The 10,266-nt window shown below is 39.8% G+C and overlaps 1 protein-coding gene across 1 annotated transcript in view; it reads right to left on the bottom strand.

Annotated features, from left to right (window-relative positions):
• Nucleotides 1–3,560: 3,560 nt before the first annotated feature.
• TWSG1 (twisted gastrulation BMP signaling modulator 1) overlaps nucleotides 3,561–10,266 on the bottom strand; it is a 68,820-nt gene continuing 62,114 nt past the window's right edge. Inside the window, 1 exon segment of the mRNA XM_038747143.1 lies at nucleotides 3,561–5,886. Within this exon segment, the coding sequence (XP_038603071.1) occupies nucleotides 5,705–5,886 (182 nt within the window). The 3' untranslated portion in view covers nucleotides 3,561–5,704.

Below are 10,266 nucleotides of genomic sequence, written 5' to 3'. Positions count from 1 at the left end.
TAGGAATGTTTATTCCAGGAATTACACAATTTCTAATACTTTTTACAGTGGTTAATGAAAAAAATATCTGCTTTTCCTTACCACTTCTCTAGGGCAATAGCTTTGATCACAAAAGACATCTCAAAACATCAAAATAAAAGAATAAAATATACTAATGATCTAAAACTGAAATTAAATGAACACTTCAGTTGATTCAATTACCCAAAGAGGAGTTAAGGAAAAATGAAGTCCAAATTTCAAATTAGATGTTTCAACATGAGTTTAAACAGTTGTGAATATTTTACTTTTTTTCCCCTCTAAAATACACTGTGGTGAAGGTCCTAGCCAGCAGAGAAGTGGCCAACATATAGACACCAAGAGGAAGAAGCAAGGGACCTCTGGATAGTGAGTCACTGTCAAGATTTCACCAAATAATTTTGTTATCCCGAAATCTAGAAACACAGTCAATGCAAAAGTAGAAAATCATTAAAAAGAATTCATTTTGTGAGATGAGAAAGGACACAACTCAGAAATGTAATCCCTATTTTTATTAAAAATTCATTTTTCATTTACAACTGAAATTAAGGCAAAGGCACACATTTTGGGCATTTCAGAACATGTAAATATTCAATAAAACCACACTTTCTGAGGAACATCACGGATTACAAAGGAAGCAAAACTCTTTATGGTAGAAGCATTCACATGTATAAAAACCTTTAACCTAGTCCACCTAAAATTCAATTTCGATCCGCTTGGTTTATCTCAGTTCTGCTACTTCCCTCCCTGTAGGACTAGATGATGTCTAATTCAGCTTGACAGTGCTACGGTAAAAAGGAGCTGGATAATCTTCAGCTCCTCTTATAATCCTCTATTTTCCTCCCCTACGCCCAAGAAATAGAATGTATTTACTTCTTGTCAAACATCTCTTTATTTTAATGAGCTATTTTCATACCCATTGAGTCTTGCTGCCATAAACATGTTCAAAATTATAAAACCTTCTAATCAGAGCTCTCATTATGAACACTATTTCAGTGACCTCTGATTATCTTTCAACATCTAGGAATAGTATTGAGTCATATATCTTGAAAAAAAGCAAACAGAAAAATCTGCAAGGCACTGTCTGTACATTGTTTAAAAGGTTCGCACAGTGTGAACATCCTTCTAAAATCTACAGCTTTTCAATCTATTCTGAGTTTTTCCTAGTTACCAAAAAAGTAGCAGTACATATGAAAAATACTAATAATGAAAAAACAATTTTTCTACTGAGGCCATAGAAACCAGGAGCTTTATCCTCAAAAGGAACACAAGCGAGGCCTCAAATATCAATGGGGCGCTTAGATCCAGAGTTAGCATCATTGTAAACCCCTAGCTCATAATTCACCATTATCACTGTTTTAATTTTGCATATAGGATAACAAAAAGTTTCAATCATCATTGTAAAAATCTCATTATAATTAAATGTCTGCAGAAATAGTCCATAATCCTCTTGTCAAATTAAGAAAACCTTGGGATGAAGTAAAAAAAAAAATGTAATTGTGGTGGCAGGCAATGCTGTTTTTCTCCCCTCTACAACCATCGAACACCATATCAAGGGAAAAGTACACTAATTCTAGGAATACTTTTAATGGAAATAAAAAGGGAAGACAGGAAAATTAATGTGGTGAGCCCACAACACGCTGCCTTATTAATGACTGTTTGTGATCCCGTGAAGAACAAGAAGGAAGAGACTGGAGAAGGCACTGATGGGCTCTACCTGAGATAGGTGATTGCGGGCCTGTGGTGGGGGGAGCACGGACGGATGCGGAGCTTTCTCTCCTTGTTCTATCAATCAATCAATCACATTTATTGAGCGCTTACTGTGTGCAAAGCACTGTACTAAGCGCTTGGGATTCTACCCAGTAACGGGCCTGGACCAATCAATGACCGCCACGTAGAGCCACAGCTGTGTTGCCTAAGGCAGATAAAAAAGGTGGTCGGTTTAAATTACAGGGAGGCACAAAGGCATGCAAAGAGGCAAGCATTGGGGTAACAGGAAGGCAGCATTTGGAAGCAGAAAGAAAAAGCATTAATAGAACTGCCTCCTTAGACCACAGACTGGTATTGGACTCTTGCTGGAGTGATGGTAAAAGTAAAAAAAACTTTCCACATTACCCTTAATAATAATAATAATGGTATTCGTTAAGCGCTTACTTACTGTTCTAAGCGCTGGGGAGGTTACAAGGTGATCAGGTTGTCCCACAGGGGGCTCACAGTTTTAATCCCCATTTTACAGAGGAGGTAACTGAGGCACAGAGAAGTTAAGTGAGTTGCCCAAAGTCACACAGCTGACAGCTGGTGGAGCCAGGATTTGAACCCATGACCTCTGACTCCAAAGCCCATGCTCTTTCCACTGAGCCACGCTGCTTCTCTGATCAGAAGTGTGGTTTGACTTTTGTGCCTGTCACCGAGGCTTCCCTGGTCCAGAAAGGTCCTGGTTGGTACCAACCAGAGGTGGTTCGCGACAATTACATTGGTTGAAGCCATCTTATTCGTTCATTCATTCAATCATATTTATTGAGTGCTTACTATGTGCAGAGCACTGTACTAAGCGCTTGGGAATTTCAGCATGCACCATGACAATATCTTGGAGTTAGTGAAATCTGGGGGGGATATGTAAGAACCAAGAATAAATTCAATAGTATCACTAATATTAAAAATAAGTATCTCCCACCAGGTGATCCTGAGCTTTATCACTTGGCGCTGGGGCTCACAAGCAATGGCCTGAGGCCTAAATTAGGCCTTAACCATCACTACTACCACACTGCCTCACACAAGTTTGTGGCAATTTGGTGTATTCCAGAACACTGAAGAGCCCAAAGAGACAAGGACTGTCCCTCATATCAATGATGAACTACTACGGATTATCATTTTTGTATTGTGAATTTATTTTCCTTGCTATTTTTGCTAGGTGCTTGTCGTCCCCACTTTAGATTATAAGCTCTCATAACAAGTCCCAAGAGGAACTGAGACAGAAACCGTGTCCTCATATCCTCCTATGGCTTAATGCGGTGCTTCATGGTGCTAAATAAGTGTTGTTAGTGATTGATGACAACTGCCCAGAGTGACAAAACCAAATAGTTATCTTTCTCTAATGATTAAAAGAGAATCTTGTCGTTTAAACACAAGTAGACTCTTGACCTGCAGATATGAAATGTAGACAGAAACCTTTAGATTTAGAAAATTATTTTAAAAACTTCTTTTTTAAAATCCACACCTCAAACAAACTGCTTATGGGCACGGCTTATTTTGCTGGTTAGTTCTTAATAGTAGGCACAATTGAAGCTGCTCTACAATTTATGCCAGAGGAATCTAAGGAAAACAAGTACAAAAAGAGAGGCAGTGTGGCCTAGTGGAAACAGCACGGACCCGGGAGTTAGAGGATCTGGGTTCTAATCCCACTCCACCACTTACCTGCTGTGTGACCTTGGGCAAGTCACTTAACTTCTCTGTGCCTCAGTTCTTCCATCTGCAAAATGAACATTCAATACCTGTGCTCCCTCCTCCCTCAAATGTGAACCCCATATAAGACCTGATTACCCTGTATCTACCCCAGTGCTTAGTACAGCGCTTGACACATAGTAAGCATTTAAATACCACAATTAATAATTATGGGTAGGTAAAATGTTTCTGTTTTTGAAAGGTCATTCACATACTAGACACAAACTTCATATTAACTATGGCATCTTGAATTTCTCCTAAGGTTCCAAAACATTCAGGCTTTTTCGAATACTTGATTTCACTAGAAAAATCCAATGTACTCATTAATGATTTGTAATGTGCAGTACCTACTCAATATGCTTTACTTCTAATGATGTATTTAGTCTTCTTTCAAAGAAGTTTTATATCTCTTATGAGATTATGTATATCTCCTACATTTACTTATACTGGATTTGAACTTACACCCAGTTCTCCTATAACCCAGGGGTTTCCTTCAAACAGAACTCAGCATTAAGAAAACCTCATGCGCTAGTACTCACTTATCCTGATTCCATATGCATAACAGGTATGAGTTAAGAGTGACGGCCAAATTGACGTGGAAACAAAATAACAATACAAAAGTTTCCCTCTAGTTAGTGGCATCACATTTCATCCCATGTGTTCAGCTGTGGGTAGGAGTCCAGCATAAGCTGATTTAAAATTGAAGGGGGAAAAAAATCCAGAACAAAAAAAACCAAAGGCAAACCAACTCAAACAAAAAACTGAAAGCCTAAAATGTTGGTTTTCTAGTCCCATTTCCCCAACCATCCCCCTCTTTTCCCTCACCATAACTGCTCAAGGACAACTTCACTTCATTTTCTCTTTCCCATTTTCACCTGATTCTCCTTCCACTACTACTTACTTGAAAAACAACTCTCTCCCTGTAATATTCCAAAACGAGACACTTTAGTTCTATTATGTTCTTTTCCTGACGTCCCATCCACTGCCCTCAAAACCTGTACCGCTATCGGCTGGCAGCTGTTCCACGCTCCAAGGGCTCTTCGTGAGATGATATGCAGATTACTCACTTCCTATGGGGGAGTTGTTGACAATTTCAAATTTACGGCACTCTACCTAACCAGGTTATTAGTGTAATACAGACTGTTCACACTACTGAGCAGGCACAGCCTTCCTAGATGTGCTTCAGTATCCACAATTTCAATTATGGAACAAGCTTGAAAAGCATATCAGAAAAAAAGGAAAGCTAGAAGGAAACAGGAAGCCTTTTCCAGTCATTTTGGCACTCCATCTTCCATTAAGTCTCAATAAAATACATTTCTAAAAGTTTGAACTTTTTAGAGCTTTAAGCCTTTAAAAAAAGCAAAAGGCATAAAATTTGGACGTTCTGAAATTCAATTTACCGACTCTGCTATGATACAAGTGAGAACAATTAATAGATCAGGATTAGTATACAGTATCTCAATGTTATTAAAAGTCTGAGGGAAAGTAAAGGGATGGTATGATGCACAGGAATGCAAAGAAACCTACCCCACCCGGTTGACATTATTCTTAATCAACCAATTATAAATCTTCAAAATATCAGGAATCAATCAATGGTATTTATTGAGCACTTACTGTGTGCAGAGCACTGTTCCAAGTATGGGAGAGTACACTGTAACAGATGATAGACACTTCCCTGCCCACAATGAGCTTACAGTCTAGAGGAAGAATCTACAAAACCCAAACTCTTCATTTCCATCCATGATTATCTGGAGGCCTGGCAGAGACAGTACATTTTATTTTGGCTGGATGGGGAGGGAAACTCAGATGTTTTGGTGAATTCTCCATTCAAATGGTTACTTTTTGGACTTGATTAAACTTAAATGCTGGCCCTCTTGCAGTCACCACCTTAAAGCTTCATCTTAAAATCACTAAAACAACCGTTACAGTATCAAAATCAAAATGAGAATATATTCAAAACAGAGTTTACTGCTCGCATATACCAGGTAAGGAAAGGCAAATGCTCAGTGGATTTCTAAAAAAGAAATAAACTTAAAACATGATATTCAAAATTGTTACTAATTTCTGTTGCATTTAAAAAAGCAAAAACAAGATAGAAACAGACTTCAAATTTTTTACATCTTCTCACCGCAAATCGCTGGTATTCTGATGCAACCAGTACACTTCACCAACGAGTGACTTTCGATCCCTTCCTTTTCAATGAAAAAAATCATTCTGGCCTGCATTTTATACAACTCCTATTTCTTCTTCAAAACATGCAGTTCATACACTTGACGGTTTTACTGCCATAGTCAATACATTCAGGCCCAATACACTCACAGCAGGCATTATGAAACCATCGGTATTTAGATGCTCCCATGGACTCACAAGAGATCTTGCACTGATGTATTGACATGCAGTCGTCAAAATAAACCACAGTACACATGTGTTCTGAAAAACAACAAAGGGGAAGGGGTTGGGGAGGGAGAAGGAGGAAAATTAGAAAGAGGTTTCAGTTCAAACCTAGTTATTCGTCATTAAATGTGTGATAATCGGCTTTGCAGCAGAAGGTTTCATTACCAGGTTCATCAAAACAATGTTTATATTTAAAAACGCATCTTCAGGATTCTTTGTTGGGTATAATGCTTGATGTAATAGAGCAGTTTATATGCAACTGTAGAAAAAGCAATGCACTAAGAGCTAAAATGTACAGTAAAGGAGAACAAAATTTCCAATTGGAAACAGCGCTATACATACAAGGCCCTGTCAGAATAAAGAGTTTAAAAAAGCAATGACCATAACCTGCTTTATCATTTAGCATACTTTACAAAAATTAGCCTTATTGATAAATGGCATTTGGAAATACGGCTATTTTTATGCCCCTGTCCCAACTGTATTATGAAATTACAGAGGTTATAATAATAATAATAATGGTATTTATTAAGCGCTTACTATGTGCCAAGCAGTGTTCTGGGGAGGTCACAAGGTGATCAGGTTGTCCCACGTGGGGCTCACAGTCTTGATCCCCATTTTACAGATGAGGTAACTGAGGCCCAAAGAAGTTAAGTGACTTGCCCAAAGTCACACAGCTGACAAGTGGCGGAGCCGGGATTTGAACCCATGACCTCTGACCCCAAAGCCCGGACTCTTTCCACTGAGTCACGCTGCTTCTCTTTAGGTTATGGCTAAAGTGCACATGAACACACACATATATTCCAGAGAGAGACAAACTGGAGATTCAAGAGGAAAGGCTGGGTCCTTTCCTCTTTCTATTGCTCCAAGGAGATTTCCTCTTTAACCTACTCTAGGGAATTACCTGTTCCCAAGACCAGGGAATCTCTCTACAGCCATGGGAGTTGGAGAACGAGGCACTCATTTTGAGCATGAGGACGAGGGCTTTTTCTACGTTGCAGGATGGCTGGGTGGAGAATTCTCCAAGAGCTAGGAAGTGTCTCAAGGGAGTAACGGAGGGAAGACTTTCAGAGCAAATATGTGAAGTAAGAAGCCTTCGGAAATAGTCCGGAACCAAGAATGGGTCAGACAGGATACCTTCAACTCTGACTTTGCCGGTCATATCTTCTTGCGGTAGTATTAAAAATGTATGTCAACTCATTCAGAACAGTCAAATTTGTTTAGCAGTTATCAGAGCCCTGATTAGCCGATGATGTTAAGTGTTTCTGAATGGTTTAGGAAAGAAATTAGAGGTTTTGGTTTAATTCCCTGTACTCTCTTGCAATTGACATGCTGTAAATATAATGTAGGTTATGCTATGATTTGAACCCTGCTGGAACATAGGAAGTGCTTAATAATAATAATAATAATGATGGTATTTGTTAAGCGCTTACTATGTGCACAGCACTGTTCTAAGCGCTGGGGAGGTTACAAGGTGATCAGGTTGTCCCACGGGGGACTTACAGTTTTAATCCCCATTTTACAGATGAGGTAACTGAGGCCCAGAGAAGTTAAGTGACTTGCCCAAGGTCACACAGCTGGCAACTGGCGGAGCCGGGATTTGAACCCACGACCTCTGACTCCAAAGCCCGGGCTCTTTCCACTGAGCCATACTGCTTAACAACTGCCACAATTATTATTATTATTGTTATCATTATTTGAAGCCAAATTACAGTGAAAATAGCACGAATAATGACAGTCTTCAGTAGTCTGTTCAGAAAGGCCCTAGCTAGAGCCTTGCCAGCAAAGCAAAGCAGCAAGTACTTTAATAATTTCTGCAATCTGCTCTCACACCTTACTCACTAAAGATAATAATAATAATAATTGTAGTATTTAAGCACTTACTATGTGTCAGGCACCGTACCAAGCACTGGGGTGGATATGAGCAAATCGGGTTGGACACAGTCCCTGTCCTACGCGGGGCTCTCAGTCTCAATCCTCATTTTACAGATGGGGTAACTGAGGCACAGGGAAGTGAAGTGATGGCAGAAATGTGGCAGAGCAGGAATTAGAACCCAGGCCCATGTTCTTCCCACTAGACCATACAGCTCCCCTTGGGCAAATGAAGTGACTTGCCCAAGGTCACACAGCAGACAAGTGGCAGAGCCAGGATTAGAACCAAGGTCCTCTAACTCCCAGGCTTTGGTCTTTCCACTGGACCACACTGAAGATGGTGATTATAGTGACAACTCAGAGCTCTGTAGCATTTCTCTGGTATTCCATATATTGAGGCATTATATTCAAGGCTGATGCTATTTTTATGGGTTTAACTGTAATAGTAAAATCCCTAAAAATTGGTGCTAAAACCATGGTTTCCCATTTTGTCCAGTTTGTTTGTTTGCGGAAGGTATGGTTTTCTAATATTAATAATGCTATTTAATAATTGTTTACTACTATGTGCCAAGTACTGTACTGAGCGCTGGGGAGGATACAACCATATCGGGTTGAATACAGTCCCCATCCCACAAAGGGCTCACAGTCTTAATCCCCATTTTACAGATGAGGTGACTGAGGCACAGAGAAGTTAAGTGACTTGCCCAAGGCCACATAGCCGACAAGTGGCGGAGCCAGAATTAGAACCCATGACCTTCTGACTTCCAGGCTCGAGCTCTATCCACTATGACATTTCCTGGTACTTCCCAAGCGCTTAGTACAGTGCTCTGCACACAGTAAGTGCTCAATAAATACGATTGATTGATTGATTGAGCAATATATTATTGTTACCACCTATACTGGATGATTCAGTTGGTTAATTGCAATTCGAAGGCAGTGGACATTTGTTCTGTGACTTTATGGTGAGGTAAAAGAATCCTAATTCTAGGCCTGCTGAGGGTGGGCACAGGGTAGGGATGGAAAACAATGCCGCAGAGCCTTTGAAAAATGCAAAATAAAATTATATTTAAATATTGACAGCTTCAAGAACCCAATTTTGTAAACTTGTGGGTAACCATGTCATAGCATTATTTAAAAAGTAACAATTCTTGAGTGAGCATTTGACAGGGTGCACGTCAAGAGATTACAGAAGATAAAAATCCCCACTGTGTAAGCCATTTCTAAAGAAGAAATGTTACACAAAAAAGGGGAGTCCTGGCTAGAAAAGAAAACGAAATGTAATAAAAATTTTGAATTGGGCAGTAATCAAGATAAGGCAACCTCATGATTCCATCTGCAACACCATAATCTTTTACTTTTTCTGTACAAGTAATAAATAATAATAATGATGATGTTGGTATTTGTTAAGTGCTTGCTATGTGCTAAGCACTGTTCTAAGCACTGGGGGGGAATACAAGGTAATCAAGGTTGTCCCATGTGGGGCTCACAGTCTTAATCCCCATTTTACAGATGAGGGAACTGAGGCACAGATAAGTTAAGTGACTTGCCCAAAGTCACCCAGCTGACAAGTGGTGGAGCCGGGATTAGAACCCATAACCTCTGACTCTCAAGCCCGTGCTCTTTCCACTGAGCCACGCTGCTTCTCTAACAACAATAAAAGTGATTAAACGTTAGAGAATTTTCAGAAACCACGAACTGAAAAACAGGGTACAGATGTCCGAGATGAAACTGATGTTATTCTGATGTATTAAAAGAAAACAGCTAGTCTTTGGTTCCCCTATTCTCAAAATTAATAAAGAATACAGGTGTCTGAGATGAAATTGATGTTATTCTGATGCATTAAAAGAAAACGGCTAGTCTTTGGTTCCCCTATTCTCAAAATGAATAAAGAACTGCACCGAGCAGAGGAAATGAAATGGACGCAGAACAAGATAAACATAGGGTACATTAATGTTCCCTATAGTAGAATTGAGAGGGTAATCTAGAATTCGGGTAGTATTTCTTTTGGAAGATCTGAGATTGGATTAGGAGAGTCCCTCCTAGTTAGACTGTGAGGGACGGGGACTGTGTTCGACCTGATTATTTTGTATCTACCCCAGTGCTTAGTACGGAGCTTGATAGATTGTAAGCGCTTAACAAGTACTACTATTATTATTATTATCAGAGCAAGCACTTGCAGTCCCCTGCTAACATCTGACTGCAATGCACCAAAACCCATGCCAGCTGCTGGTGCTTTTGCTCTGATAGCCCCCACCCCTCCGGCTCTGGAGTTCTGTGAATTCCCAGCATATTCCTTTGTTATTGCGGTATTTCTTAAGCACTTACTAAATGTCAAGTACTGTTTTAAATGCTGGGGTAGATACCGGTTTATCACATCAGTCACAGACCTTACCCCACATGGGTAAGTAAGTAGGCAATACGACAAGCATTTAATCCCCATTTTACAGATGAGGAAACTGAGGCGCAGAGAAGTTAAGCGACTTGCCCAAGGTCACACAGCAGACTTACTCTTACTCCCAGGCCTGTGCTCTTTCCACGTGTCCACAA

This window comes from Tachyglossus aculeatus, chromosome 5 (assembly GCF_015852505.1).
Source record: "Tachyglossus aculeatus isolate mTacAcu1 chromosome 5, mTacAcu1.pri, whole genome shotgun sequence".
NCBI lineage: Eukaryota > Metazoa > Chordata > Mammalia > Monotremata > Tachyglossidae > Tachyglossus > Tachyglossus aculeatus.
This window is presented reverse-complemented; position numbering and strand designations above follow the sequence as displayed.